Genomic DNA, 26146 nt, shown 5'->3' with positions numbered 1-26146 from the left:
TTTGGTCAAAAGAAATACCTCTGCTTGGTTAACTCATCTTACCATGCGTGACTATGTTATTGGTCCACGTTTGCACCCATATTTCCCCAAATATGTACATTATTAATACAGAACAATCAATGCTTATTTATTTGACCAATTTGTTGAGATATTAACAATTCCTTTGTGGTAAATTAAAAATAATATATATGGGATTAAAGTCTCATTCTCTGCACAAGAAAATAATAACATTTAGCAGCAGTGGAGGAAGAGGAACTATGTGAAAACGTGGACCAATAACATAGTGAGTAAAGTGTGTAAGTAGACGTAATCTTGAGTTTGGTGAGATGTAAATTGTAATATCTAAGATTCAGAAAGAAAGAAGAGAGAAAACAAATCATGTACTTATATCTAATTTCTTCATGGATAGTGAAACTAAAATTATGTACTTATAATATTCGGATTTGATATCATTTTATCAAGAGGATGAACATATCAAAATACTAAATTGGTTTAAAAGAAAGATGAAAGCTGAGACCGAAAGGATAAATACTTAATACACAACAATCAATGCCTTATTTATCGGACCAATTTGTTGAGAAACTAAAAATATGACATTTAGCAGCAGGGGTGAAAGAGGAACGATGTGAAGAGTTAGAGATTTAAATGAAATTTTATCTATTTTATTTTACCTTAGTTTATAGATTTTCCATTATGACTCTGTCGAATCAAAATCTTATTTTTGCCTGGTCTGGGAAGTTAAAAGATTTTTCACAAATTACAAATGGAAAAACTACTCTTTAACGTAATCTTCCTTGATGGTTTTTTCTTATTGCACATTATTTTGCTCAATAGTGGAGTCTAGTTGCGTGTCATTGTTCTCCTAATTGAGATCACTTTACTCAATTATACTCTTACCTACTTCCACTATAAATTTGATTACGGATCTTTATTAAAGTCTGTCATCAAGCATTCATCTTATAATCTTTAACAACGAACAAAATACTCTTTTTTTTTTAAGATATTGTGGGCTTTTAGTTGCATTGCGATCGGAGGTTGAAGAAAATGAAAATGACACATTTGACTGATCGATCACATAATTGAATAACATTTGTATGTCATTCAATAGGTGGTCTACTAATATTAGGACGTATGTTAGCAAACTGCTATGTAGCTGGTTTGGTGGTCTGTGGTTAAGTGTCCCTGTTGTTAATATTAAAAGATGTAAACATTACCCATGTCAAAGATCTAAATTTTTATATAAAGTTAGTAGCTGTTGTTAATATCAAAAGATATATATAAACATTACTCAGGTCAAAGATATAAACTTTTATATAAAGTTAGTAGCAGTGGAGTCTCCCGTAAAGTTAGACATATTCATGTCATAAATAAATAGGGGATTTACCGGCAATGTAATTGTACAAATGCTCCATGAATTCATATGAAAACTTTGCCTAAGCAATTTTTTTGTTTAATTTCCATACACCTACCGTGGAACAAGGGTTGGTCAGTCTTATAACCTTTTGTTTTGGTCTTTGAAGCAGCCTAAACGCGTTCTCACTCACTTTTGTAATATCAACTTTGACTATGTGGTGATCGGATGTGCCTTTGGATGAGATGACAGAGTATGAGCCCGGAACAAACTTGTACGGTGAATCCGGTGATGCCAAAATGTAGTCCACACGCGTGCCGTACTTGCATGTTCCCTGCACATCTGGTCGAACAAAGTCCGTATTCAATCTTAACATCCGACAACAAGTAAATTTACTACACTGATTTAGGAAGAAATTTAATTAGGGGGAAAAGATCATTTACTTTGGCCTTTGGCAATAATGACTACTGGCTCACATTCCCCTGCAAATTCCTTTGAATCGACGTACTCTATTCCCTTCAGAAGCTTCATCACTTCAACCCTTGGGGTAGGCTTTCCTATGTCCTCATAATACTGAACATCATTAAGAAGAAGATACATGGACTTACTTTTGTATGCGGTTGGTAAATTTTGTTATGACTCTTCAGAGGAGAAAATTGAAAAGGTTGAAATTTTACCTTCACAATGTCCATCCATCTTTCGGCTGAGTAATCTGATCCATCTAAAGAATTTAAACCTCCGGCCAAGATGTGGGGAGAGTCATTTGATTGGATTATTGCACAAATTTGCTTCATCCTCCACTTCTCATTTAGATGGTCAAGTTGGGTGCAGTCCACATTTACTTCTCCTGCCCATGGCACATCAACCGTGGCCTTTAGCACATTCCTGCATCACACACAACAGGGTTGTGGGATATGCTAAGCAAATGCAATTTGATGAGGAGTTACAAATAAAGATATCCACTAGTACCTGAAATCCTTATCGTCGGCAATTTTTTGAACTTTCCATCTCTTAATAGGCCATTTTGACAAGATGGCATTTCCATACTCTGGAGCCCAGCTCTCAGCAAACACATACTTCATTCCCAAAGCAGCAGCCAAATCAGATAAAGGCTTCATATCATTCTCTTCCTCTGCCTTGACATCTTGCAAGGACAAAATATCAGCATCCACCTCTCTAAGCACTTCTGCGATGCTTCTACTGCATTTTGCGCTTTCTTCCATCCAAGTCATCATACTAGTAGGAAGGCACACAGGGGACCTCATCAAAACATTACTGTTTGCTAATGAGATCTCATTATCAGGAAGATTAATTGAAACCTTCAACTTTGATCTCGAGACCGTCTTTTGCTTGGAGAGATGCTCCGGACTAGTTAATGAAGTATGCAAAGGAGATTGCTTCAATATGCTCTTGGGACAATAACTTGCAGCTTTGGCCTGATTCTTCATCTCCACTGGACTCTTTAATGCGAGACAACCCTCCTTTTCATTCCTATACAGAGCTAACTCCTCAGTGCTTGAAATGGCAGGAGCAAGTGAGAACATGGCAACGTTGAATGTGGCAATTCGTATTGGTATTTTCGAGTTAGAACAACCCAATTTGCCATGCAAATGAACAGGGGATTTCTTGACGCTGGGGTCTCCGTTTGGCAGACCTTTTGAGTTCAACTTCCCAAATCTCCTGATGATAACTTTGTTCCTTGGACGCCTCCGTATCAGACATTGTATTCTCGAGCAAAAGCGCCACAATTTCCTTTTGAGGGCCCTTAAAACACGAGATGTCTGGCTGTTACAATATATAGCTTGAACCATTCTCATTTTCATTCTTCCGGGCAATGAGAAGTTTTAGGACTCACCAGTTTTGAGTTCCGATTAGCTTAGTCCAGAATTTCCTGCTTTTAAGGGCAGGACAAAAATATTGGTGAGAATTGGTAATGTCAAATTGTCAATAGAGAGAGAAAAGTAGTTATAGAGACAAAAATTGATCCCAACTGCTCCATTGGAGGTTGACAAAGTGGCAATATTGTTGAGCTCCTTTTCCTACACGCGAAAAATAACACCAACTGCTACAAATGCAAAGATTATTGCTAATATTTATTTAAATCCACAAACAGGAAAATAAGAAGCTAGGCTTCTGTCTCCAACACTATGATTAAACGATTATCAGTGAAATGCATTTACAAAGAAATACAGCTGGAGTTCACTTTTCCACAGTAGGTCTAAATGCTAGCCTCAAGAATTTCATCAGTACTTTGTTGACTATCAATTGGAAATGTGGAAATGGTCCAGACTTTGGTTCTCGTGTGATTGGATGGATACATGAAGCACTTAATAAACAAATGATTGGTTCCTTAAGTAGAATATAATCCATAATGCAAAAATGAAAGCCCAACTACAGGTACACAATAGTCAAAATGACAGTAATTGAGTATAATGATTTCTTGCTTTCGTGTGTTACATGGTTGAAAGTAAGTGTCTGGAGTCCTAGTGCAAGTTGGAACAAGACATCAGTACTAAGCGAAGAAACTCACGTCAGTTAATTAGTTTTTGGGTTCTTGGACAATCATTCTTAAAAGTTTTTCTGCAAGATGAAATCTACATGGAATGTGAGTGCCGGGAGACAAGCTTGAACAACACTCAACATTACAAGATACGAAAACCTATGATAATTTGATCCTTCCAAATGCTAATACAAGCAAGATTAGGGTAAATTCATTTGAATAATGAAATCTACATGGAATGTGAGTACCGGGAGACAAGCTTGAACAACACTCAACATTACAAGATACGAAAACCTATGATAATTTGATCCTTCCAAATGCTAATACAAGCAAGATTAGGGCAAATTCATTTGAATACCCTCAGACACTAATGGTGGTAGTTGCAAGGAATTCTCAATTGGCTAACTTGCAGCTTCCTCTACATTGTACTTGTTAGGGTTGTTGATTCCAATGACCTCATCTCTTTGCAGACTTGATAAGTTCAGAACCTTGACCAATGAAGCCTTCAATGTTAGTGGTGCCAAAAGTTGGTAACTGTCTCAGTCATTCATCAGCGAACAAAGCATCCAGGTAACTGTCCCAGTCATTCATCAGTAAACAGAGCATCCAGAAGGCTAGAAGATGAAACATCAGTTCCACTCCCATCAAAAAATCCATTAGAAGCATTTTCCCTTCTAGATCTTCTCATTTCAATGATAGACTCTGGTTTTTCAGCACAGAAACTTTGTCTCACCTGTCTCGCAGATCTTTCTGCCACAACATACTTGTTGCCATCTCGTGTTCTCTCAGAGAAGCCTGCCCAAACTGCAATAGACCATATCTGAGAAATTTCAAAAGTTGCAATGCTGAAAGAAATTCATGTATAACAGACTTTATTTCCTTTCTTTCCTATAAGGAGCTTCAAGTTTTAAGTCAAAGATCTTTTGGCATATATTAAAAGATACAAAACCCCCAACACACCCATATCTAGGGATATTATGCAGTAGCAACAAGCTCATTTAATTGCTTAATCAAAATAAGTACTTTAGGCAATGGCAAAACAAAACTCATACAAGAGTAACATACACTAGAAATAAAGCTCATTGAATTGATCAGTTAGAATTCCCTAGTTAGAGTTGTGTATATCATTGCCCATTTATCCCTAAGCACAGAGCTAAATCTCAACCACATTGGCCGTAGAAACTCAGAAGCAATTTGCAATAGTTGAGAACCAACTGATTGGAAGAATAAAGTTCAAGAATTTGAATAACATGTTAGAAGACAGAAGCTTGCAAACAGAATCATCTTGATAAGACAGACGAAATATCTCTTGAAAAGGAAAAAATAACCAAAAAAAAAAAACTGAAGAGACATATCTCTAAAAAGGCTTACACAGTCACAATATGCGTACAAGGGATTAGGGAATAAATTTTACACTCAATTATGGTTTAAACCTAATTAAAAAAAAATTAAGTATAATGGATCAATTACACACATATTATAATAAGTGAGTAAAGTGCATCTCCTGTATGGAATTCAAAGTAAAATTATTATCCCCAGTAATTACCTCCAAAATGATGCAGAACAATAGAAGCTGCAACTGTAACATTCAACGATGCAGTGCCACCCCCATATTGTGGAATGTAAACAAAGAAGTCACATATCTCACACTCCTTAGCTGAAAGCCCCATTCCCTGAAGAAGATTAAAAAATATGCTTGTAACACATAATGCATTCAAAAATTCTAATTGGGTCACTTCCGTTTCACTAGAATTGATAAATTTTCAAGCTTGCAACATTTCACTTCTCAAGTTCCAAACTTTCAAGCCAAAATAAAAAAACCCATAATCTGAAATCAACAACACAATATAAATTCATACAAAATATTTTTCTTAAAAAGGAAAAAGAAAAAGAAAACCTCGTTGCCAAGAAGAAAAGCTGTACTTTTCTTAAAAGGGTGTTGAGTAACATCGACGGCATTGTCAGTGATTTCGACTCCACAAATATCACAATCTTTGCTCTTGAGAAAGACCCGCGCGTCGGATAGAGAGTGAAAGTGCCTGAAATTGACGTGAGACGTGGAGCCATGGCTCCCAAATGCGTTGAAGTCTCTGCGGCCGACCAGTATCATTTCCGAGACGCCGAAGGCAGTGGCGCTTCGAGCCAACGTCCCCACGTTGTGCCGCTTCGCTATGTTGTGTACCACCACGTAGCTCTCGATCATCGCTTTTGCTTATCTCGCCACTAATGTGTTCTCTTTACTTCTTGGTAAAATAACGAGAGGGCTTTAAGTTTAGGGTTTTGTTGGTTCTTTTGAATTGCGATGTTTTTCTTCAACACAGAGATCGACCAAATATCAGCCCAGCTTCAAACGACGCCGTTGTCCTTTTTATTCATGCCAAACCGGTTCGGTTCGGATGTGGGTTCAAGCTAGTAACTTGAAAGATTGCACTGCATTTCTTTGAAATTCATCTGCAGAATCTCTATCTATCACCAATTCTAGAGAATACCATAAATTCACAATCATCTACACTTTAATTCCATTATTTTGCAACAAAAAATGAACATCTAATATTTGAAACAAACTGAAACAGAAATATTATATTACATTGACATTTGAAGATTGGAGAATATGAGCACATATTATTTTACAGAATCCATTGACTTTACAAACCACATTTTAAGAATTTTAGAAGTTTTTGTGTAATTTATACTAAATTTTGATGCCCTCTTCCCATTACGAGGAACAGACCCTTATTTACACTTCTATTATTCTACATTGAGGATCTTTTTTTTTTTTTTTAACTTTCTTTTAGCAATTCTTATATGCAGTTCTTTATAGTAGTTATTATTTGTATGTGCCGCCTGCGAAGCAAATTATTTACAAATGCAGCGAGTCAGCTGAAAATATCGTTCACACGGCGACTTGAGCAGCTGCTAGCCTTGCAATTGGAACCCTGTTAAGAGCATTTAGATTAGTGACGTATCAAATGTTATGATCTTTGGCATAGACTCTATATATTTTCATATTGAAAAGCATTTTTTAACCTGAATGGAGAACATGAAACATAGTCAAGTCCAGCTTCTGCAAAAAATGCAACTGAAGAAGGCTCTCCCCCATGCTCTCCACATATCCCCACCTGTTTATATCATCATCATCACCCATTAACACAAAGAAGATATCCGGAACCCGATGGTTACCTAAAGATGAGCGGTAACATGATTTGAGCAGTGTAATTGCAGCAAATACGGACTATATACCTTTAAGCTAGGCCTAGCCGCACGGCCCCTTTCTGTGGCAATCTTGATGAGTTGGCCTACGCCTTTCTGATCAAGAACCTGCAAGCAATTGCTTTAAGTGACTATCCTGGGAATCGAACATTTCTTCCTTCACTTTACCTTCAACTCGAGAGGGGTATGCCTAACCTCGAATGGGTCACTTTGCAGAATGCCTTTGGATAGGTATACAGGGAGGAACTTGCCAACGTCATCTCTACTGTACCCGAATGTCATTTGTGTTAGGTCATTGGTTCCAAAGGAGAAGAACTCTGCTTCCTTTGCAATCTATAATGTTTAGAAAAACAATATAAGAACTCAATTGGCAAAGAACATATGAAAAAAAGTTAATTCATCTGAGCATACCTCATCTGCCACCAGGGCAGCTCTTGGGATCTCAATCATGGTCCCGACCTTGTAGTCTAAGGAGGAACCCATCTCGGTGAACACTTTCGTTGCAACATTCCGTATTAAACTAATTTGATGTCCTAGTTCCTGCCAGTACAAAATGTCAAACTTCTGTATCATGTATCTTTCAGTGCTTAAGTCTTATAAATTTAGAAAGTAGCAAGAATTCCACCATTTCTCATTAAAAAAAAAAAGGATAAATTTTTGGCAACACTAAACTTGGTTTCACGGTAGAGCTAATTTGACAAACAAAAATAAGAGTCGACAGAAGAGCAGAAGTGTCCTTGGCAGCTTCAATGGATTGTTGTAATTTTCTACTGCGTATAAAGCATATCAGATTAACATAGCTTGAGAATGAATTAGGCACAAAAGCAAGAAGGAAATTCACACCTGAGGTGTTCCAACAAGGGGAACCATTATCTCTGGAAAAACTTTAAATCTATGGTTGCTCATAGAAACTGCAGCCTGAAAGATTGCACGCACTTGCATCTCTGTTAATTCTGGGTATGATATTCCAAGCCTGTTGACACATCAGATAAAGTTTCAAGTGGAAAAATTCAAGCGCACTGTTAAACAAGTATTGATTGTAACATTTTTGTTTGATTTTAAGCTCAGAATCTATTTTGTTGCTTTTTGTACCAATGGAAATTGACAAAACCACCCAAAAAGTACGTCTATTGCTGAAGCTACTAAGAACAAATATTTGAGCAAATACGAGAGTGAAAAGATCGTAAGATGGAAAGAAGACCTGCAGCCTCGGAAACCCAGCATGGGATTGACTTCTGATAATTTCTCAATTCTTGAGAAAACTTCATCTTCACTCATGCCCGTCTCTAAAGTTAATTCATTTACTATCTGCTCTAGGTCCCCTTCTGGCAGAAACTCGTGAAGTGGAGGGTCTAACAGTCTGATTGTTACTGGAAGGCCTGAATATTATAATGGACATGTTAGTTAACTGAAGCAAGTGAACTTGGAGGGAAATGATAAAATTTTATATGCATTCAGTATCAAGAATACTTTAGTACCAAGCAGTGCACCAATGTCACCAAAATTTGTAGTCTTAAAATCGGACAAATATTTAATTAATAAATGAAACAGAAGAAAAATACCATCCATTGCACGGAAAATTCCCTCAAAATCAGATCTTTGATAAGGAAGCAAGAGGTCCAATGCTGCCTTCCTTTGTTCGGGAGTAACTGCCATAATCATCTTTCTCACAGCCTTTATCCTCTCATCTGAAGCGAAGAACTGAAAGACCCCAAAAATGAAGAAAACAAACAACTTAACTAATCTATCAGGTGCAACATTTCAACATTTAATGAAACCCCAATAATTATTGAAAAAATGGTTACCATGTGCTCTGTTCTGCAAAGTCCAATTCCTTGAGCCCCATTATTTCTAGCCGTTAGTGCATCATCTGGTGTGTCAGCATTTGCCATAACCTATTCCAGCATCAGATTACTTAATCAGTCAAGAAACCTGCAACAGTTATTGTCAACATGAGGCCTTGAATGAAAAGAGATGTAACACCTTCAGACGCCTGATTTCATCAGCCCAAGACATAAAGATTTCTAGATCACCACTCATTGCAGGAGGAGCAAGTGGTTGTTTTCCCAATATCATTTCTCCTGTCGACCCATTGAGTGAAAGCCAGTCTCCTTCACTTATAACCATATCCCCAACAACAATACTCTGCATATTTTATGAGATTAACCCATTCAATGACAATATTTTCACTGAAACTCGTATGATATGGGGAAAGAAAGAATTGACACTTCACCTTCTCATTGTCATTTACTCGAATATCAGAGCAGCCGGAGACACAACACTTTCCCCATCCACGTGCTACGACAGCTGCGTGAGATGTCATGCCACCCCTAGCCGTCAAGATACCAGCAGCTGCATGCATACCACCAATATCCTCTGGACTGGTCTCTGTCCTTACCTTCAACCAATAACAATTGTGAAAGAGTTCAGTTCCCCAGCAGTATATGGGAAAAGGGAATTATGTAGCTATGGCGCTAGTCATTCAGATGGTTTGCAAACAATTTACATTTTCTTAAGCAACGCCATTCATCCATCAAAATTATATAAGGGACAAAAGGTGAGAACAGAAATATGAAAACTTTATATATACGGCGTTTAATTTATTTAAAACAAATGGCCTTTGTGAAAGAAGATGTGATTTTATCAGTCCGACAGAGTACATAACTTACTAATATGCAAAGTAACATTATAAAAGCTAATAATTTATAATGAATACAGATAAATCAAATCTCCAGGGTTTAGATCATGGAAAAAGAAGAAAAGTTTAAAGAGTTGATGAATATGTGGATACCAAGATGACACTCTTTCCTTGTGCATGCCATGCTTCAGCATCTTCAGCACTGAACACAACCTGTCCTACTGCTGCTCCTGGAGATGCGGGCAAGCCCGTGGCTACAACTTTGTCTTTGTAAGCAGATGGATCCTCAAACTAGTCAAACAAAATCTTAATTATAGAGAGAGCTTTAAACTGTATATATACAGAGAATTTTGTTGTTATCTTAAAACAATGGAAATAGAACATCTAAGCTCCAGTTTATGCCAGTTTATGCAGACTGCAGATAAAGAATACAAAATTCCTTTATCCACAATTGACCAATGTCCAAGTATATTTTGCATTTACTTGTATAGTTATTAGACCAGATTGTTGTACAGTTAGGAGATATACCTGTGGATGAAGAAGTTGGTCGAGATGCTGGGGTTCCACCATCTTGACTGCAGCACGAGTATCAACAAGCCCTTCATTAACCATGTCTACTGCTATCTTCACTGCAGCTTTACCTGTACGCTTTCCTGATCGACATTGCAACATCCACAGCCTATTTTCTTGAACAGTGAACTCAATATCCTGTATTGCCAGAAAAGTATCGCTATCTTTTAATTATTATAGGTCATAGATGCTAGATTGCTAGTAAAATTGGATAAAAAGTAGAAAACATCAACTTCAAAATTTAAAACGAGATCTTGCTGTGGGAATCAAAAGAATTACCATCATATCTTTGTAATGTCGCTCCAGAATTTCACAGTTTTCGACAAGTTCCTTGTAAGCTTCAGGCATATAACTTTTCATGGTGTTCAAATCTTCTGGTGTTCTAATTCCAGCAACTACATCCTCTCCCTGACCAAAGCCATTCATCAGCTACAATTGTAACACAATTGCAAACAACGACAGTGAACTAGAGATAGTTCTAGTATATGTATAGATCACCTGAGCGTTAATTAGAAATTCTCCATAGAGCTTGTTTTCACCAGTGCTTGGATTTCTAGTGAACAGAACACCTGTCCCTGAAGTATTTCCCATGTTCCCAAACACCATGCATTGAATGTTCACTGCAGTTCCCTTCAAGCCAGTTATCTGATTGATGCTTCGATACTTGATGGCCCTGGGGCTGTCCCAAGAATCAAACACTGCTTTAACAGATAACTGCAACTGCTTCTTTGGATCTGCGGATTGATACAGTTAAAACCATAGAATTTCAGAATTTTTGCACAGCTAGACATAAAAAAATATGCAGTAGCTGTTATGATGAACTTTGTACCTGAAGGAAACTCTTCACCCTTAGTTTCAATGTAGACATTTTTGTACTGTTTCACCAGTTCTTTAAGATCAGATGCTGATAGGTCAGTATCAAGTTTAACTCCTTTTGCTTCCTTCATGTGCTCCAATTTCTCCTCAAATAATGAGTGTGGAATGCCCATTACCTCCAATTAGACAGAAATTTAGTAAATTAATCGACGCCAGGATTAATAACTATGTGGAGCAAATTACTTGGGAAGCAAGTCATTAATCGTGAAGAAGTGCTGAAGTGCTAGTTAAGATAACTCAAATTTTAAAACCACTTACAACATCTCCAAACATGTCTAGAAAACGCCTGTAGGAATCATAAGCAAAACGTCCTCCACATTTTTCAGCCAAACCAGCAGCCACTTCGTCGTTTAGTCCAAGATTAAGGACCGTGTCCATCATGCCAGGCATTGATATCTACACATACGAAAAGAAAATATCGATTCAATATACAAGACAGAGCTAACCAATAAAAGCAAACACGAAAGAAGTTGACCCGACATATAAGTACCGCAGCACCAGAGCGAACAGAGAGGAGAAGAGGCTTGGAAGGGTCGCCGAGAAGAGCTCCCATTTCTTTCTCCACAGTCTCCAGGCCTTCCAATACCTCTTCCCACAAGCCTTCTGATAGCTTCTTTCCATTCTGCTGATACTCCTGGCATGCTTCTGTAGATATGGTGAGTCCCGGCGGCACAGATAGTCCAATGGTTGACATTTCCGCCAGGTTTGCTCCCTTGCCCCCCAGCTACATTGCACAGACACATTCATGCGTCCATCATAATGTAGGATTTTGTTTTAAGTTTGCAAAATAACAAGTTTAACGTGAAGATATATGCTTGCAGACACTAAAGTATAGAAGAATAAATGCTGACCAAGGACTTCATGCCCTTGTTGCCTTCACTCCTTCCTTTCCCGAAAGTAAACACCCGCTGCATAAACAAGAGAAAAGAATTATTAAGTACTAGAAATTTAATTAATCACCCCAAAAAAAAAAATGCTTCGTTCCTGTTTGTATTTGGGCTTGGGCCCATCAGCCAATTAAAGGTGCAGGCCATGGACTAATTTGGCTAAAGTCCGACATTACCTTTTCTGTAGTTGGCGATGTTGCGTCTGAAACAGGAGTGAGGATTGCTTTTGGTTTTATACGACAGCGTAGTGCTGGTACCGCTGCTGTTGCAGGCCGAGGCTGGTCATATCTTCCTGCCCCTGCCTTTGTTTCTAAGAAGCATTTGTTACCCGCATGTTCACAGCGAGTGCCTCTGCAAGAACGGCTCAAACGAAGTAGGCATAACGAATGGTTCTCTCTAAGACTGAGAAGATCGGCGTCGTCCGCATACTTCGCCTTCAACGTGTACAGCCTCCGAGTACTACTGCTGCTGCTGCTGCATACGTCTGGTGTACTTCTTATGACCGTTCCCTTCATATTCGTTATTGAACACATTTTTTTCTCTTCTACTACTGATATACTAAACAAAAGAATAATATAAAATAATTATACATAAAAAAAGAAAAGAAAAATTAAAAATATAAACCATATGTAAAAATCAAGCGTGTCAATGCCATCATGCAATTCTTAAGGTTTTAATTACCTGCAGAAGATTGAAGGAGAAAGGAAAGATATATGGGGACGTCTGTGTGCGTGTGTGGGTTGATGATGAAGTATATATTCAGAACAGAGAGCTGATTTCTGGAAACAGAAATGGCGCTTGGTGATTTCTTTTTCTTTTATTTTGTAAAATTTAACTGCAAGATTTCGTTATTGATATGAGTGGACGATATTTACAGTTACAATGCCGAGTTGAGTTACGTGACCACGGCAACATATGCATAGTATAGAAGTTTTGGCATGGTTCGTGTCCGGAAAACGACAGTGTTGAAACAACGTGAAGTGCCGAAAGTGCCCTGTTTTGCTGTAAGCTTGATTTACTGTTGTTTTGAGAATAACTGCCATTTTTTGTACCATCTGATGTTTGATATGGACTAGGGATGGCAAAATACTCTACGGGTTTGGGGTTTTATGGAGCCCCACCCCAAACGGAGAAAATTTTGAATAATTTTTGGGGAATGGGGTAGGGAATGGGAGAAAAATAATCCCTAAATTCTTAATGGGGTAGGGTTTAGTTTTGTACTCCTCACCCCACCCCCACCCCAATCCCTATTAAATATAAATATGTTTTTAATTCTTGTTTAATAATTTTAATTTTATCAATTATAATGTCAATTAATATTTTTTTTAATTTTTATGCAATATAATCAAGATATGAATGAAAGAAAATCTTATAATATTTTTCAACTCTGAAACATTGTTATATTTTATTTTCTCTTTTAAGGTGATACGCTCTTTAAATATTTTTCACTTTTAATATTATTTTAAGATATTGTTTTAAACTTTTAGATTTTTTTTTAAATAATTTAAATACTTTATAATATGATGATTATTTTATTTTAAGTTTCTAATTTTTAACTTACTAAAATAATATATTTATACATATTATAAAATAGATAAATGGAGAATGGGGTGGGGATGGGGAAATCATTCCCCACATGGGGATTCTCCATCCCCACCCCACTAAATTTATTGGGGAATGGAATGGGGAATGAAGGCAAAAATTTCTAACGGGGTGGGGAATGGGGTAGGCCTCCCCACCCCCACCCCACCCCATTGTCATCTCTAATATGGACATGTGGGGACCTTCCAGGCACGCAATTTTATGCCTTATCTCATTCCCTTTACAAAGATAACCTACGAGCTCCTTTGCTGCCCAACAATTTTGTTAATCTTCATTTTTAATATATGTATGTGAATATTAATTATTATTAAATACATGGCCGCCAGCCATAGTTTAAAACATATCATATTTAAGTAAATTTTTTCAATACCAACTAGTGAGAAGTTTCGATTTTTTGTGTGTTAGTTTGATCACCTTATTTTTGTCTATAACATTAACACTAAGATCATACAAGAATGAGCGAGAATGAAATGAAATATCACTCTTTAAATGTTAATAAATAAAGTTATTACGTTGTTCAATTAAATATGATGTCACATAAATTAGACTTTATAATTACTCTCACATAAATTAGCGCTAGCGTAGCGTTGAGATTCGATTCCCCTGTATAATAAAGATTTATTTGTCTTCTCACATTAAAATAGAATCAATCTCCTTCTAATATTAATTGTTAGAGTAAATTTTCCTCTAATTTTAAGTGAGGGTTGACATTAATTAGAGATTAGTTGAGACTCTCCTAAATAATTCTATTACAATAGAGTTCTGATTGTAATAGATCAATGAATATAAAAAAAAACCATAATCAGATTATACATAAACCTAAATATCCCAAAAATCACATTCAAAATATCCAATATCCAATATATTTCGGGGCAAAAAAGGTTATTGCGGAGACGGGATTTAACCTGGCACTACTAATAGGAAGTTAGAGGATAATTTAGAGATTTCAATTGCAATGTATAGCGGTCGGAATTGCTGATCATGACTGACCAAAATGCGGTTACGGTGGGGCCATTGCTCTTCTCTGGGAATCTACTTTGAATCCAAGACCTCGTGCCACATGGCAAAATCTTGGACACACAAGATGATGCAATCCAGCTCTCTCCCTTCTTATCCATGATTCCACATTATTGGTCAAATTTTCATTGCACTTAAAATTAAAGAAATTGCTATACAAATTGTCTATATTCAACAACTCTAGAAGTTAGAAAATTCAAGAAACTAAGAAGAACCAATTCGGGAAAAAAAAGAAAAAGAGTAAGTTTTTTAATTATGCTCAATGGACTTTTTGACTATATCATAATTCTAATGTTTAAACTTCTAATAAATCCCTAATTTTAAAAGAATACCTTCAATTGAAAGTTTTGATTCTTCAAGTATTTTAAAAAATAGTAACAAAAATCATCTTTTATAGCGACCCATCCCACGATTCTAAATCAACAGATTGGGTAAGCAATTCTTGAATCAACTAATATTAAAAAAATACTAAAAACTATGCCATGTAACTTTGAGGAATCGCTTCGATTTTGTATTTTAATTTTTTCTTTTTTATTGTATCAAATACATTTTCGACTAAAGAGTGACCATATTTTCATTTTTTTTAATAATATAATTTTCTTGAAAAAAAATGAAAAGGGAGTTTAGAAATTACCCCTTCTCTTTTTCTTTTTCTATTTTGTTTAGATTGTTTGTTTTTTCGTTCTTGTTTTTGTTTTTTTTTTTAAAACTCTTTGTAAACAAGGAAAGTGTAAAGCGGTTAGGTGGTTGTACAAGGCGGTCGTCAGTATAATAATATGATACATTTTAAGCAAACAAAGATTTATATTTGTATAAAAAATACTACTTTTATTCAAGGGTGATGGAACTTTCAATACATGCATAGCATTCCACCAAAGCTGATCTTGCAGTCCAGAAACAGAGACAACAAAATGGTGAGATGCCTCATAAATAAACAGAGAGTTCAAGCTTATATACTGCCAAAGCCCATTAAAAGATGGGAAGAGTACACCGACGCACCAACCTTGCAATGCAAGAAAGCTCAATTGTCTGAACTCTTTAGAGGGTATCTTAAATGGCATTATTCAATTCAAAGGAGTCTGACAACCATTATTATTCAAAACACTCAACTCAACAGAGAACTTGAACTAAGAGCGAGCATAACGTACAGGAATACGCCGCTGGATGGGACTCCTACACGAAGGGCAATCCTTCATCCCCTGTTTCTCGTGCAGCTCATTGCATGTCGTGCAAACAACTTGATGGGCACAGGGGAGAAAGACTACAGACATCTCCTCTGATAGGCACATCACACACTCACGTTCACGTTTCACACCACCTGTCCCAGAGAAGTCATGATAATCTTTCATTACTTCAGAGATTAGAGGGGTCTGGGATTCCTTGTGCACTGAACTACTTTTTATGTCTGTAAGTCTGCCTGCATAGCTTCCATCAATGCCCCTCCGAAGAGCAGCAATTTTTGAAGAGTCAGTCTTCAGTCTCAACTGGGAGATTTCTTTCTCAAGCCTGTGGATATCATCTTTGTACCTCATTAAATTCGTTTCTGCTTTTGATTTGATCATATCCTCCTTAGATTTTGCTGAAGCCTCAATCTGTTCTCTTTCTTTTCTTATCGAGCTGGCCTGCATAACTAGCTCTTCCTTTGCCTTCTCTTCCTGTCGCCATCTAGCCTGTGATATTTTTCCTTGTCAATGAGTAAAGGCCCAGCAGTAAAACCCATAATTTCTAGACGCACATGTTGGGACTGGAAAGGGCACTTTGTTGAAACCAGCAAGCATTATAATCATACCTCCAAGGGTCTGAAATAAGTGCAGTTTCATTCGACATTTCCTACTGATTCACAGTTTGCACACAAATAAATGTTCATATATACTTTCAGGCTAATGATAATGGCCCAAAACTTTTATTCAAACATAAATTTTGGTTGGCCAAAAAGAGAAAACATTCGTAAAACATTAAGAAGAAAAGGGCAACATTCTCGGAAGGAGTTTGAAAAGACGAAAAGACATAATTTTCAGTGCGACTGCAAACATTAGTAGATTTTCTTTTTAAAGAAAAAAGATACTGAAATGAGCTTCCTACTTCTGAAAAATATGACGACTCTTCAGCGGAAGTATATGGCATAGCTTAACGAGGAGAATCCCAACAGTATCCATAAATGTTAACATCTAAACCACCTGTCTCTTGTCAAATGAATATAGATAATTAAGTGCTCACATGACCATCGACAATATAATATTTCCTTCATGTAGGACTAGCCAACTGTTCCTGTTTTATTTATATGATGTGTGAGTGGCACAAGGAATGCATGTGAGACACAGCACATAGTTGTTATTGTGATTAGCGAATATTTATAAATTGAACTAGAAAAAGTCCTAATCCAGATACCGATATCGTTTAATGATTGGAATGACCCAATTTATATGCATGCTATGTTCAGAAAGTAGCTGGCAGAGAATCGATACAAAATATAGCGTGTCTGTCCTTAATGAAGGAAGATAGGAAACAAAAAGGAATGGAACTAGTTAAAAGAAAAAAAAATACCTCAAGTTGTTCCTGGAGAGCTTTAGCTTGATCTAGTTCCTGTAGCAGTTGTACAACTTTACGTTTTTCAGTCACAAGCTCTTCCTGAAACAAGGCTTTCTGCTTCTCCCATGACTGAAACTTCATCTGAGTCTTCTTCTCCCTCTTTGATACTTCCTGGCAGCTTGCAGCAGACTCTGCAGCTCGTAATTTAGCAGCTTCCATTTCTTGCCTAAGGGCAGTATTCTCCACCTCAAGCCTACGAACAGCAGAATTAGCTCGCTCCACCTGCCCACTGGCCTTACACAAAGCATTCTCCATCTCAGAAAGCTTCTTCATAGTGTTTTCCTCCAGAATTTGCTTCTCTTTCTTGAGCCGTTCAACTTCTTCTTTCTCTTGCCTAAGTGTTTTAAGTTCTGCCTTGTCCTTACTCAGCCTACGAGCAGCCTGCATAACTTTCTGATTAGCCCACTCAGTCCATTCATGAAGCTGATTGTGCAGTTCCCGAACTCTTGGAATGAGCTTAAGAATTATCTCATCCCTCTTGTCCTGAGGGACCAAATGCTCCAGAGACGTATCATCAGAAAGTATGCCAGCATATCCGCAATTAGGTGCCACAGAATTAATACCAGCAGGCATTTGAGTTGAATTGCTTTTGGTAGGCAGTGAAAGAGAAAGCTCAGTATCAGCAGCCGACAACACTGGCAGGGTATTGGCCAGAGGTAACACAGCTGGTGTACCACCAGGAGGGAATGTGGATGGCATACTGGTCTTAGGCAATGCAGAAATGGCATTAGCACCTTGTGAATGAAACGTTGCGGGTGAAGAGGTTCCAGGACTAGTTGAAAGATTATGACTTCCATTATCTTGATGCACCTCAATTGCCTTGCTTATCTTTGAGGATGCATTCTTTAAGTTTACAGAAGTAGTGTCGGACACAGATTTTAGTTTCTTGTCCAATATTAAACCACCCAAACCACTCAATTTCCCGGCTCTTGAAGAACCTTTAGATCCATACGTTCGGTAGTGTTTCTCCAGATGAAGAGACTTCTGACGAAGCATGTATTCTCTCTTAGAACTACCTGAATGAACCTTTCTGCTACCAACAAACTTTTCCTCCAATGCAGGCGATTGAGATGTTCCTGCAACACTAAAAGTTTTATCTACATTATCAGATATGGAATTAGTACCGTCCTTTTCTGATATCTCACTGCCAACATGAGAATTCTTTGATTTTGTTATATTAGGAATTCCTGCCACGGTAGGTGCCTCGGGTTGGGAACTATGGGAACAAGGGATTGAAGGAACAGGCTTAGAGGGATTTGGAAGATTCAATTCAGAACATTTTGCCTCTGTTTTCGTCTGAAGTTGAGTGGTAATGTGTGAGTTCCCATTTGAAGCTCCATCACCGGAGAAACTACTCAAGGGATCGCCATCCATTGCACATGCATGTGACACATTCATGTCACAAATCAATAAACACCACATTGCATCGCCAGTACTGAAGAAAGGCCTAACTTCACGCAAAACACAAACCAGTTCAGCCAGTATATACTTCTCTAGCTGCGGTAAATCCTGAAAATAGTGTTCCCTAGAAGAATTTATCTCTTGGCCACTTCTTAGGAATGCTAATGTGTTATCCACTATATTTGAAACAGTGTCCTTACTGCCATAACAAAGGCCAGACCTCAAAACAGCCTTTGTGGCTACTTCTTCCATGTAACCACAAGCAACAATCTTTTTTATTGCACTCTTGAAAATTGCATCCAGATTGCTCAAAACTAGTTCTTCCAGCTGACTTTCTGTAAGATCACTCCAATCTGCATCTTGAAACTCCTCCACCTCTAATTCTTCTCTAGGTCGGCTTGGCCCAACCTCAGACGAACCTACAGCACTAGACAATCCGAGGTCAAGTTTTAAACCATCAGAGTGGTCTTGGTTAACACCACACAAGTCACAGGCACCGGTTTGTCCATGACCAGGGGTGATATCAAATTTCTCAGCTGTGAATTCATAAGTTGGGCACTCATTCTGAGGCGAAGGAATAATCTTATTTGGTTCACCTAATGGCGGATCAGCTCGAAACTTCCTCTTATTTCTGCTTCCTTTTTCTTGTACTAACATCAGCGGGGACACTTGACAGCTACTACTACTCCCCTTAGCGACCAATGATGCCATTTTAAGCTGCACAAAACAATATCTCAATACACTTATCAAAACTGATCAACCATTTATCAATTCTCAAACGCAGCACCAAACACCAACCGAAATATTCCATCCAAAAAAAAATACAAAACCACATAAAACGCAAAATTCAATGCCAAACTGAAGCAACTCAAATATTACAAGAAATAAGCGTACCTTTATTTCTCACAACCAAACTTAAACGGATGACAGTCAAAATTCTGCATGAAAAACACCAAATCAATAAAAAAAACAAACACTTCCCGGAAACAAAAACTCAAAAACCAATGCGTTAACAACATACCCAGAAAACAAAAACACGTCACTTCTGTATAAACTTTGTGAATTCAAAGACAAATCAAAAATCAAAATCGACCCATTAGATCAACAAACCATGAGAGCAAAAATAAATTGAATTTCACAGAGAGTGTAGGTAAATAAAGATCGTTTAATTAAGCACACAAATAATAGATTTATGAAGAGAATCGAACGATCGAGAGGTCACCTGTATTTGAGCTATTGTTCGAGCAATCTAAGGTATGAGATGACCAATCTCACAAAATCGGTGAAACAGAGGCAAATATATAGCTCTCTTTTTTTTTTTTCTTTTTCTTTTTCCTTATTGATTTTTATTTTCTATTTTGCCACAACATGTCAACATTGAACGCTTTGTCACTCTCGCTCCATCCCCCTCTCTCCCTCTATTATTATTATTATTATTATTGTTTTTTTCTTTTTTGGCTTGGAGGAATTTTATTTTTATTTAGTTATTCATCAATGTCTTGACCAAAACCAAGTAACCATTGTTAGCGAAATTGCCTTTTCCAAACTAACTATGGTCAAGGAAAATCAGCCACTATATATATTTTTTAAAAAAAAAAATCAAGCACAATATTGACAAAAATTAAAAAGAAGAGGTAACGATTGGTTTTATAATAGAACTACCATTTTTCTTGTTTTTTTTTTTTCACAATAATATACTTACAAGAATAATGTAGCATATGATGTTAAATTATAAAAAATTATAATATCACATGACTGCCACATTCTGAACCATATAAAGGTTATATGTTTATTGCGTTTGTTAAGATATAAATTTTGTAACTCAACTTCATAAGTGCTATATTACATTTTTATTTTTAATTATTATTATGAAACTTTATTCCCATGAGTCAAAACAATATTTACTAAACTAAAATAAATAACCAATGAAACGATGAGCAAGAAAGGTTAACACCTCCAATTGTCAGCTTTCTACCACTACTTAGGGTTAGTGAAAGCATTCAAGCGATCCTTACCCAAAACATAACAGCAATGAAATGACATAATTAAGGTTCTGTCTTATATTAAGATACTGTAATTTTTAAACTATAATTGTTATAAAAAAATTATAACTATAAAATAAAAATTAATAGTATGTAGTAAATATAATTTTTAAATAATTATTTTGATAGAATTATTAAAGATAGAAAAGATTTTTCGTTTTATAAGTACAAATCAACTGAACTTTTAAACTACAGTAATTAGTGTTTATTAAACACTTTAGTACTATAACTTTTAAATCACAAATGTCAAATTTTAATATCAAATAAGACATGAGCATGAAAAGTTAATAAGATAAAATAAGAACACGTACCTCATCGAAAGATTATGTTAACCACCTAAATCAAGAAATACGTGTCTCAATCAATAATTTAAGAAGGGAACCTAATTTTCTTTTTTCTTTTTTCTTTTTAAGAATAATTATATGTAAATAGTGTGGCGTTCCAACTAAAACTATTTTTCTAGAAACCTCTAGATTTGTTCTCTTTTTCTCTTGAATTTTCTCTCTTTCTTACTCATTTTCATTCGAGCATGCTTACTTGATCATCACAGCGTCCTTTGTGGATAAACATAATACACCAAGCCCATGATACTAGGATTGAGAGAGAAGTCATGGTCAAATAGGTAATCCTTCCGAATTATGTTGGTTAATGACTTAATGTTCTTGGATTATGTTGTTTTTAGTAAAGCTCATTTCTCTAATGCAATCTCATCTAATTTAAAACATCCAATTCTCATTCATTTTGATGTTGAACCAAATGTCATGCACATTTAATAGAATATTTTGCAAGGGCATACCTAAGGATATTTCGGTTTCTTACAATAAAAGTAAGAGGTCCAAACATCAAATTACAAAAGCCTTGTGAGCTTATTTACTTTAAGAAAATGTAAGAGAAAAATAAGAAAAACAACAAAAATTTAGAAACTATTTTTTTTTTAATTTTTACAAATGAATTAATTCTATCACATTTGATTATCATTTTTTTTCAATTTTTACAAATTATTCTTTTATTGACAATTGTTGAGCTTTCAATAAATAGAAAAATGTCAATATTAAGTGTCTGCCTATTTTCTTATATATTCAACAAGATTCAACTTAAATAAAATTAACAAGATTGAAGCTTTATACATATTTAATTGGAAGAAATTAGAGGAAATGTGTAAATGCATTGTTTGATTGAATTAAATTACATCAATTTACGTATAAGCTTGTAGGTTTCAAATTTTTTCTTTAAATTTTTGACTTTTACTAAAGTCACGAATGATAATAACGGCCCACGATTGTTGGTTACATAATCTATGGGTCATGTCATGCTCCCACAAGCTCGAATCTGAACAAAAGAAAGTGAACCCATTTACGAAAACGACCCAAAATATGGACCGATCAAACACAAAATCCGACCCGAATCAATTCCGGGTTCCGTCATCGCCACCTCTTCATCAGTCCGACGCAGACGATGAGGACGAGAACGTGAAGCAGCTTCGAGAATGCTCTGCTCTTTACCTGTCTTTACAGGTGACCAAACATATTTTCTTCATTGATTTTATCTTTTTAACTTGAAAGACCTAAAACCCTAAACCCTAACTAATTTTAATTTTTTTTTGCAGGATTGTCTTGTTAACAACAACAGGAATTGGAAATCTTGTCAGATGGGTATAGTTTTAAGGGACAAAAATTTAAAAAAAAAACAAAAATTTTGTGTTGAAAATTCCAATGCACGAAATCAAATATACTCTCTCTCTTTTTTCTTTTCTTTTTTTTGGCTTTAACTAATATTCTGAAGTTTTTAAAATGCTGTTGTATTATTATTATTATGTTTGTTTGTTTATTTATTTGTTTGTTTTTAACTTTCGGATATTGATGAATAACAGAGGTTCGAGCTTTGAAGGCGTGCAACGAGAGGAGAAAGAATGACAAAGGGAAGTGAGAACGAAGCAAATCCGTAGTATGTGTTGAAGATTATCTTACTGTACACATGGAAATGTGATTCCTAATAATGCTCATGTAGGAAACAATTTTGGATAACAATAGGCTTCTATATATTATGCATTATGTTGCGATTAATCAAATGTTTCTTGCATTGCAAGGTCAAATTTAAGGTGGGTAAAGGGATTTTTTAAGAAATAAAACTCCCATGTAGTTGAACATGTTTGGTGTAAACCATTTTCTTGGTTAAATCCTGTTTGTGTTTTGCTTGGTTTATGCTTTTTTATTTTTCTTGGGTAGGATGCTTCGTCAATAATTTTATCAGGTTCTTTCTCTTGTCTTTTTAACAACTGGTCTAGCTGCAATTTTGAATAACTGGTCTAGCTGCAAGTTATAGACCCCATAATATAGTGTTTTTGAATTCAAACAAGTTATTGTCAACAGAATGACTTTGGATTTGGTTTTTATGAAGATGTTATTAGGTGAACGAGCAATGTACAGTTCTGTAAAGGATATGCATCTGAGTGCAACCATTTCTTGCTGATACACTGCCGTTTAATAGAAAGTCTTTGAGGAAAGCCATGACCATGCTTGGAAGTTGAAGGATTTTGCAGGGGAAAGTTCTTGGGATCCTTTCCGTTACTCATTAGACAACTTCTCCTTTCTCCTACAATAGGCTTTGGGATCTGTGATTGTAAATATTTGGCTACTAATCGAGTTTACCTAAATTCCGGTTTCCCACAGAGCAAGGACAGTGGCTTTTACAATAGCAAGTACAAATCACTTGTAAAGTTGTAGAGTTAAAACAATCAAGTATTTCACACTAATATGGCATAGCCCCACAAGCAGGCCAGCTTAAAGTACTAAACAACACCATGTTTAAGATATTAATGCTGAAGGTTTAATGGCGTTGAAACCACAATTAGTCAAAGTTGTTCAACAATCCCATCCCTTGAGTCCACGGTCCACCTAATGCTTGCATTGACATTGTGACAAGCTTAATGAGCTTCTCAGTGAAGAAGATTAGATCACCACATGAGGGGTTTCTATGAGAGGAGAGTCCAGAATTCTTATTGATGGAAGAAGATTGACTTTGATAGTCGACTCCATAATAGAAGAACAAAGAAACAGGGAAAGCAAGATAAGTTCATATATCTAGATGATGATGACTTTATTTGGATGAATGGTGCCATAAAGAAGATAACTCATCACAGAAGTTTTAAGGATTTTGCAGGGGCAAGTTTTCAGTATCTTTTCTGTTATCCATTGGGTAGCGTTCCTTTCCCATAAAATGGGTCCAGGCTTAGAGTAACGGTAAAGGTAAAGGTTTTGGCTACCAATCTTGTTACCTAAATTCTGTATCCCACAAGGGTAACAGCATCACAAAATTGAAGCAAAAGTGCAAACCAAACAAAGTGGTTTATACTATGGCATAGGCTAATATTGGCCGCGTAATAATTATACAAACAACACCATGTCTAGGACATTAAAGCCAAAAACAATTGGCAGAAGTGACAAACAGTCAAATCTTATTCAACAACCCCATGACAGTCTTACATTCTTCATGATGAAGCAGGAGCATCACCTGGAATAAACTTAATTGAAACACTATTGACACAGTGGCGTTCATCTGTAGGCGTTTTGAATCCCTCCCCTTTGAAGACGTGACCCAAGTGACCCCCGCAAGCAGCACAAGTTATCTCGGTTCTCCTTCCATCAGGATCAGGCTGAAACAAAATCATCAAATTTCAAAACTCATGGTCAAAGATCACGTTCACTGCCAAAAACATCTTGCAGCAAGAACGGAAATCACTATATGTTTACCACTACTTTGTATCAGAAAACACTTACGGAGCGATTTATGGCTCCAGGAAGACCTTCATAGAAAGCTGGCCACCCACATCCAGAATCGAATTTGGTAACAGACTTGTAAAGCGCAGTTCCACAGCCAGCACAGTTGTAAAACCCATCCGCATACAACTTGTTGTACTCCCCAGTTCCTCGCGGCCTGTGCATTATTTAGCATAAATGGGCATGATTGACACTGAAAACAAAATTCAAAACTTGCTTTCCGTATGTGTATACATAAGTGAAGTTGTATCATCTAGATTTATGAGTTCTAAAGTTTTATTAAATAAGAAATAGTTTATCCATTAATATTATAAGTTACATGTTCCAAACAGTTTTGGATATAATGTATTATGTACAAAACTGTAAAACTGGCAACGTATTAACTATTCTATATACTCTAAAACCCCATATAATCAGTAATTAACTTGAAATTGAATTGATGATGAATCCAATGCGTATAAGGATTGCATCCATTTTTAAAGGGGGGGAAAAAATCAAGAAAGGAACAAAATGAGGGAGGGATTGGTTACTCGGTTCCTTTCTGGCGTAGAATCCTAAACTGCTCGGGGGAGAGAATGGCCCGCCATTCTTCCTCGGTTTTCTGAACGGAATCTGCTGCTGCAGTCATGGGGTTTGGTTTCAATCTTTTTTTACCAGCGTGTGTTTGTTGTTGATAGATTCTGGAATTGATTTAAAAAGATTCGTTGGAGATGAAGGTGGACGGGAACTCGGTCAATGGGGGTGCTTCCTGTCACCTCTATTGCTTCAAGCTCAACTTTTTTGGCCCAAAATGAACTGACACTGGGCCTTAGAATGGTACTATCCAGCCCCACAATTTTTCTTCATCACACCCCTATTATTATTATTATTATTGTTATTGTTGTTTAACTTACATTTAAAATAATAGGGTTATAGATAGATTTACAACTCTTATACAAATTTATGTGACATAATTTAATTATTTATGTTTAATACTTCTTAACTCACATGATTTATTTTGATTGTCTTCTATTTTCATCGAAGCAATGAATTTATGTCATATAAGTTTGTACGAAATAAGTATGTATAAGAATTTGTATCATTATGAGACGCAAAAAAAAAAAATACATGAATAAATGTTATAAATGAAAAAAAGTAAATATGAGATGTAAAAAAAAAAGGGATCCAAATTCAAATAACAAATTTGTTTTTTAGTAAAATGAAAAACAAACACTATATCATAAGCATTTTTCCACTTTTAAAAGGAAATAAAAAGATACTGTTTTTCTGTCTTTTCATATTTAACATGGTGGATATTTTCAGGTTGGTTCGTTTCATTCAGATCCTCAAAAATTGAATCAAAATTAAAAAAAAAAAAACAAAGAATTGACGATGCATTCTATAAAATTCAAAGTGAACCCTGGGAATATGAATCACTGAAAACTTAAGGCAATGAACGTTGGAAGTGAGATTCAAAAATCACAAATCCAAACGACAAGCCTACTTTATAGTAAAATGTTATGTATCAAACTAGTATTTCTTCCACTTTCAAATTATCTTTTAATATTTGCAAAATAAAAAATGCCGGGAAGAAACAAGCATATGCACACCCTCTTTTTTGAATTTTTTCTACACACATGCAAGAAATAAGCTGATTTTTTTCGAATTCAAGATTGGGAAATGGTGTTGAAGGATGGGTGCTTTTGCA

General features: G+C 36.1%; 6 protein-coding genes across 12 annotated transcripts; 1 reads left to right on the top strand and 5 right to left on the bottom strand.

The window, feature by feature from the left end:
• Positions 1 to 1217: 1217 nt before the first annotated feature.
• Positions 1218 to 3775, bottom strand: LOC102620958 (uncharacterized). Its single transcript, XM_006489209.4, has 4 exons — positions 2321 to 3775; positions 2029 to 2236; positions 1795 to 1924; positions 1218 to 1693 (listed from the first exon to the last, which is right to left on the bottom strand). Exons 1-4 carry the CDS (start codon positions 3172 to 3174, stop codon positions 1434 to 1436), a joined length of 1452 nt encoding a protein of 483 aa, XP_006489272.1. The 5' UTR covers positions 3175 to 3775; the 3' UTR covers positions 1218 to 1433.
• Positions 3776 to 4051: 276 nt separating this feature from the next.
• Positions 4052 to 6281, bottom strand: LOC102627025 (uncharacterized). Its single transcript, XM_006489147.4, has 3 exons — positions 5749 to 6281; positions 5398 to 5524; positions 4052 to 4655 (listed from the first exon to the last, which is right to left on the bottom strand). The coding sequence occupies exons 1-3, from the start codon at positions 6052 to 6054 to the stop codon at positions 4435 to 4437; spliced, it is 654 nt and encodes a 217-aa protein (XP_006489210.1). The 5' UTR covers positions 6055 to 6281; the 3' UTR covers positions 4052 to 4434.
• Positions 6282 to 6416: 135 nt separating this feature from the next.
• Positions 6417 to 12925, bottom strand: LOC102627315 (pyruvate, phosphate dikinase, chloroplastic). 5 transcript variants are annotated; one of them, XM_006489148.4, is made up of 21 exons: positions 12714 to 12923; positions 12209 to 12590; positions 11997 to 12053; positions 11636 to 11869; positions 11404 to 11541; positions 11099 to 11261; positions 10768 to 11003; positions 10549 to 10677; positions 10228 to 10407; positions 9853 to 9990; positions 9295 to 9459; positions 9045 to 9206; positions 8867 to 8956; positions 8624 to 8762; positions 8263 to 8440; positions 7905 to 8034; positions 7473 to 7601; positions 7257 to 7394; positions 7092 to 7169; positions 6879 to 6970; positions 6417 to 6787 (listed from the first exon to the last, which is right to left on the bottom strand). In XM_006489148.4, exons 2-21 carry the CDS (start codon positions 12563 to 12565, stop codon positions 6745 to 6747), a joined length of 2976 nt encoding a protein of 991 aa, XP_006489211.1. In that variant the 5' UTR covers positions 12566 to 12590; positions 12714 to 12923; the 3' UTR covers positions 6417 to 6744. The 5 variants fall into 5 exon arrangements, 4 of the variants coding, with proteins under 4 accessions (XP_006489211.1, XP_006489212.1, XP_006489213.1 ...); XM_006489149.4 differs by having other exon boundaries at positions 12209 to 12582; XM_006489150.4 differs by having other exon boundaries at positions 12209 to 12579.
• A 2653-nt stretch (positions 12926 to 15578) lies between these two features.
• Positions 15579 to 20036, bottom strand: LOC102627994 (putative E3 ubiquitin-protein ligase RF298). 3 transcript variants are annotated; one of them, XM_006489152.4, is made up of 5 exons: positions 19864 to 20033; positions 19663 to 19695; positions 19536 to 19579; positions 17196 to 19358; positions 15579 to 16321 (listed from the first exon to the last, which is right to left on the bottom strand). In XM_006489152.4, the coding sequence occupies exons 4-5, from the start codon at positions 19350 to 19352 to the stop codon at positions 15779 to 15781; spliced, it is 2700 nt and encodes an 899-aa protein (XP_006489215.1). In that variant the 5' UTR covers positions 19353 to 19358; positions 19536 to 19579; positions 19663 to 19695; positions 19864 to 20033; the 3' UTR covers positions 15579 to 15778. The 3 variants fall into 3 exon arrangements, with proteins under 3 accessions (XP_006489215.1, XP_006489214.1, XP_052292068.1); XM_006489151.4 differs by lacking the exon at positions 19663 to 19695 and having other exon boundaries at positions 19864 to 20036; XM_052436108.1 differs by lacking the exon at positions 19864 to 20033 and having other exon boundaries at positions 19663 to 19854.
• Positions 20037 to 21974: 1938 nt separating this feature from the next.
• LOC102628677 (uncharacterized) lies at positions 21975 to 24263 on the top strand. The gene is made up of 4 exons (XM_006489154.4): positions 21975 to 22197; positions 22290 to 22335; positions 22554 to 22627; positions 23081 to 24263. The coding sequence occupies exons 1-3, from the start codon at positions 21988 to 21990 to the stop codon at positions 22607 to 22609; spliced, it is 312 nt and encodes a 103-aa protein (XP_006489217.2). The 5' UTR covers positions 21975 to 21987; the 3' UTR covers positions 22610 to 22627; positions 23081 to 24263.
• Positions 24009 to 25157, bottom strand: LOC102628950 (peptide methionine sulfoxide reductase B5-like). Its single transcript, XM_006489155.4, has 3 exons — positions 24990 to 25157; positions 24460 to 24616; positions 24009 to 24335 (listed from the first exon to the last, which is right to left on the bottom strand). Exons 1-3 carry the CDS (start codon positions 25085 to 25087, stop codon positions 24171 to 24173), a joined length of 420 nt encoding a protein of 139 aa, XP_006489218.1. The 5' UTR covers positions 25088 to 25157; the 3' UTR covers positions 24009 to 24170.
• Between the last annotated feature and the right edge of the window lie 989 nt (positions 25158 to 26146).

This window comes from Citrus sinensis, chromosome 1, assembly GCF_022201045.2.
Source record: "Citrus sinensis cultivar Valencia sweet orange chromosome 1, DVS_A1.0, whole genome shotgun sequence".
Classification (NCBI taxonomy): Eukaryota; Viridiplantae; Streptophyta; class Magnoliopsida; order Sapindales; family Rutaceae; genus Citrus; species Citrus sinensis.
This window is presented reverse-complemented; position numbering and strand designations above follow the sequence as displayed.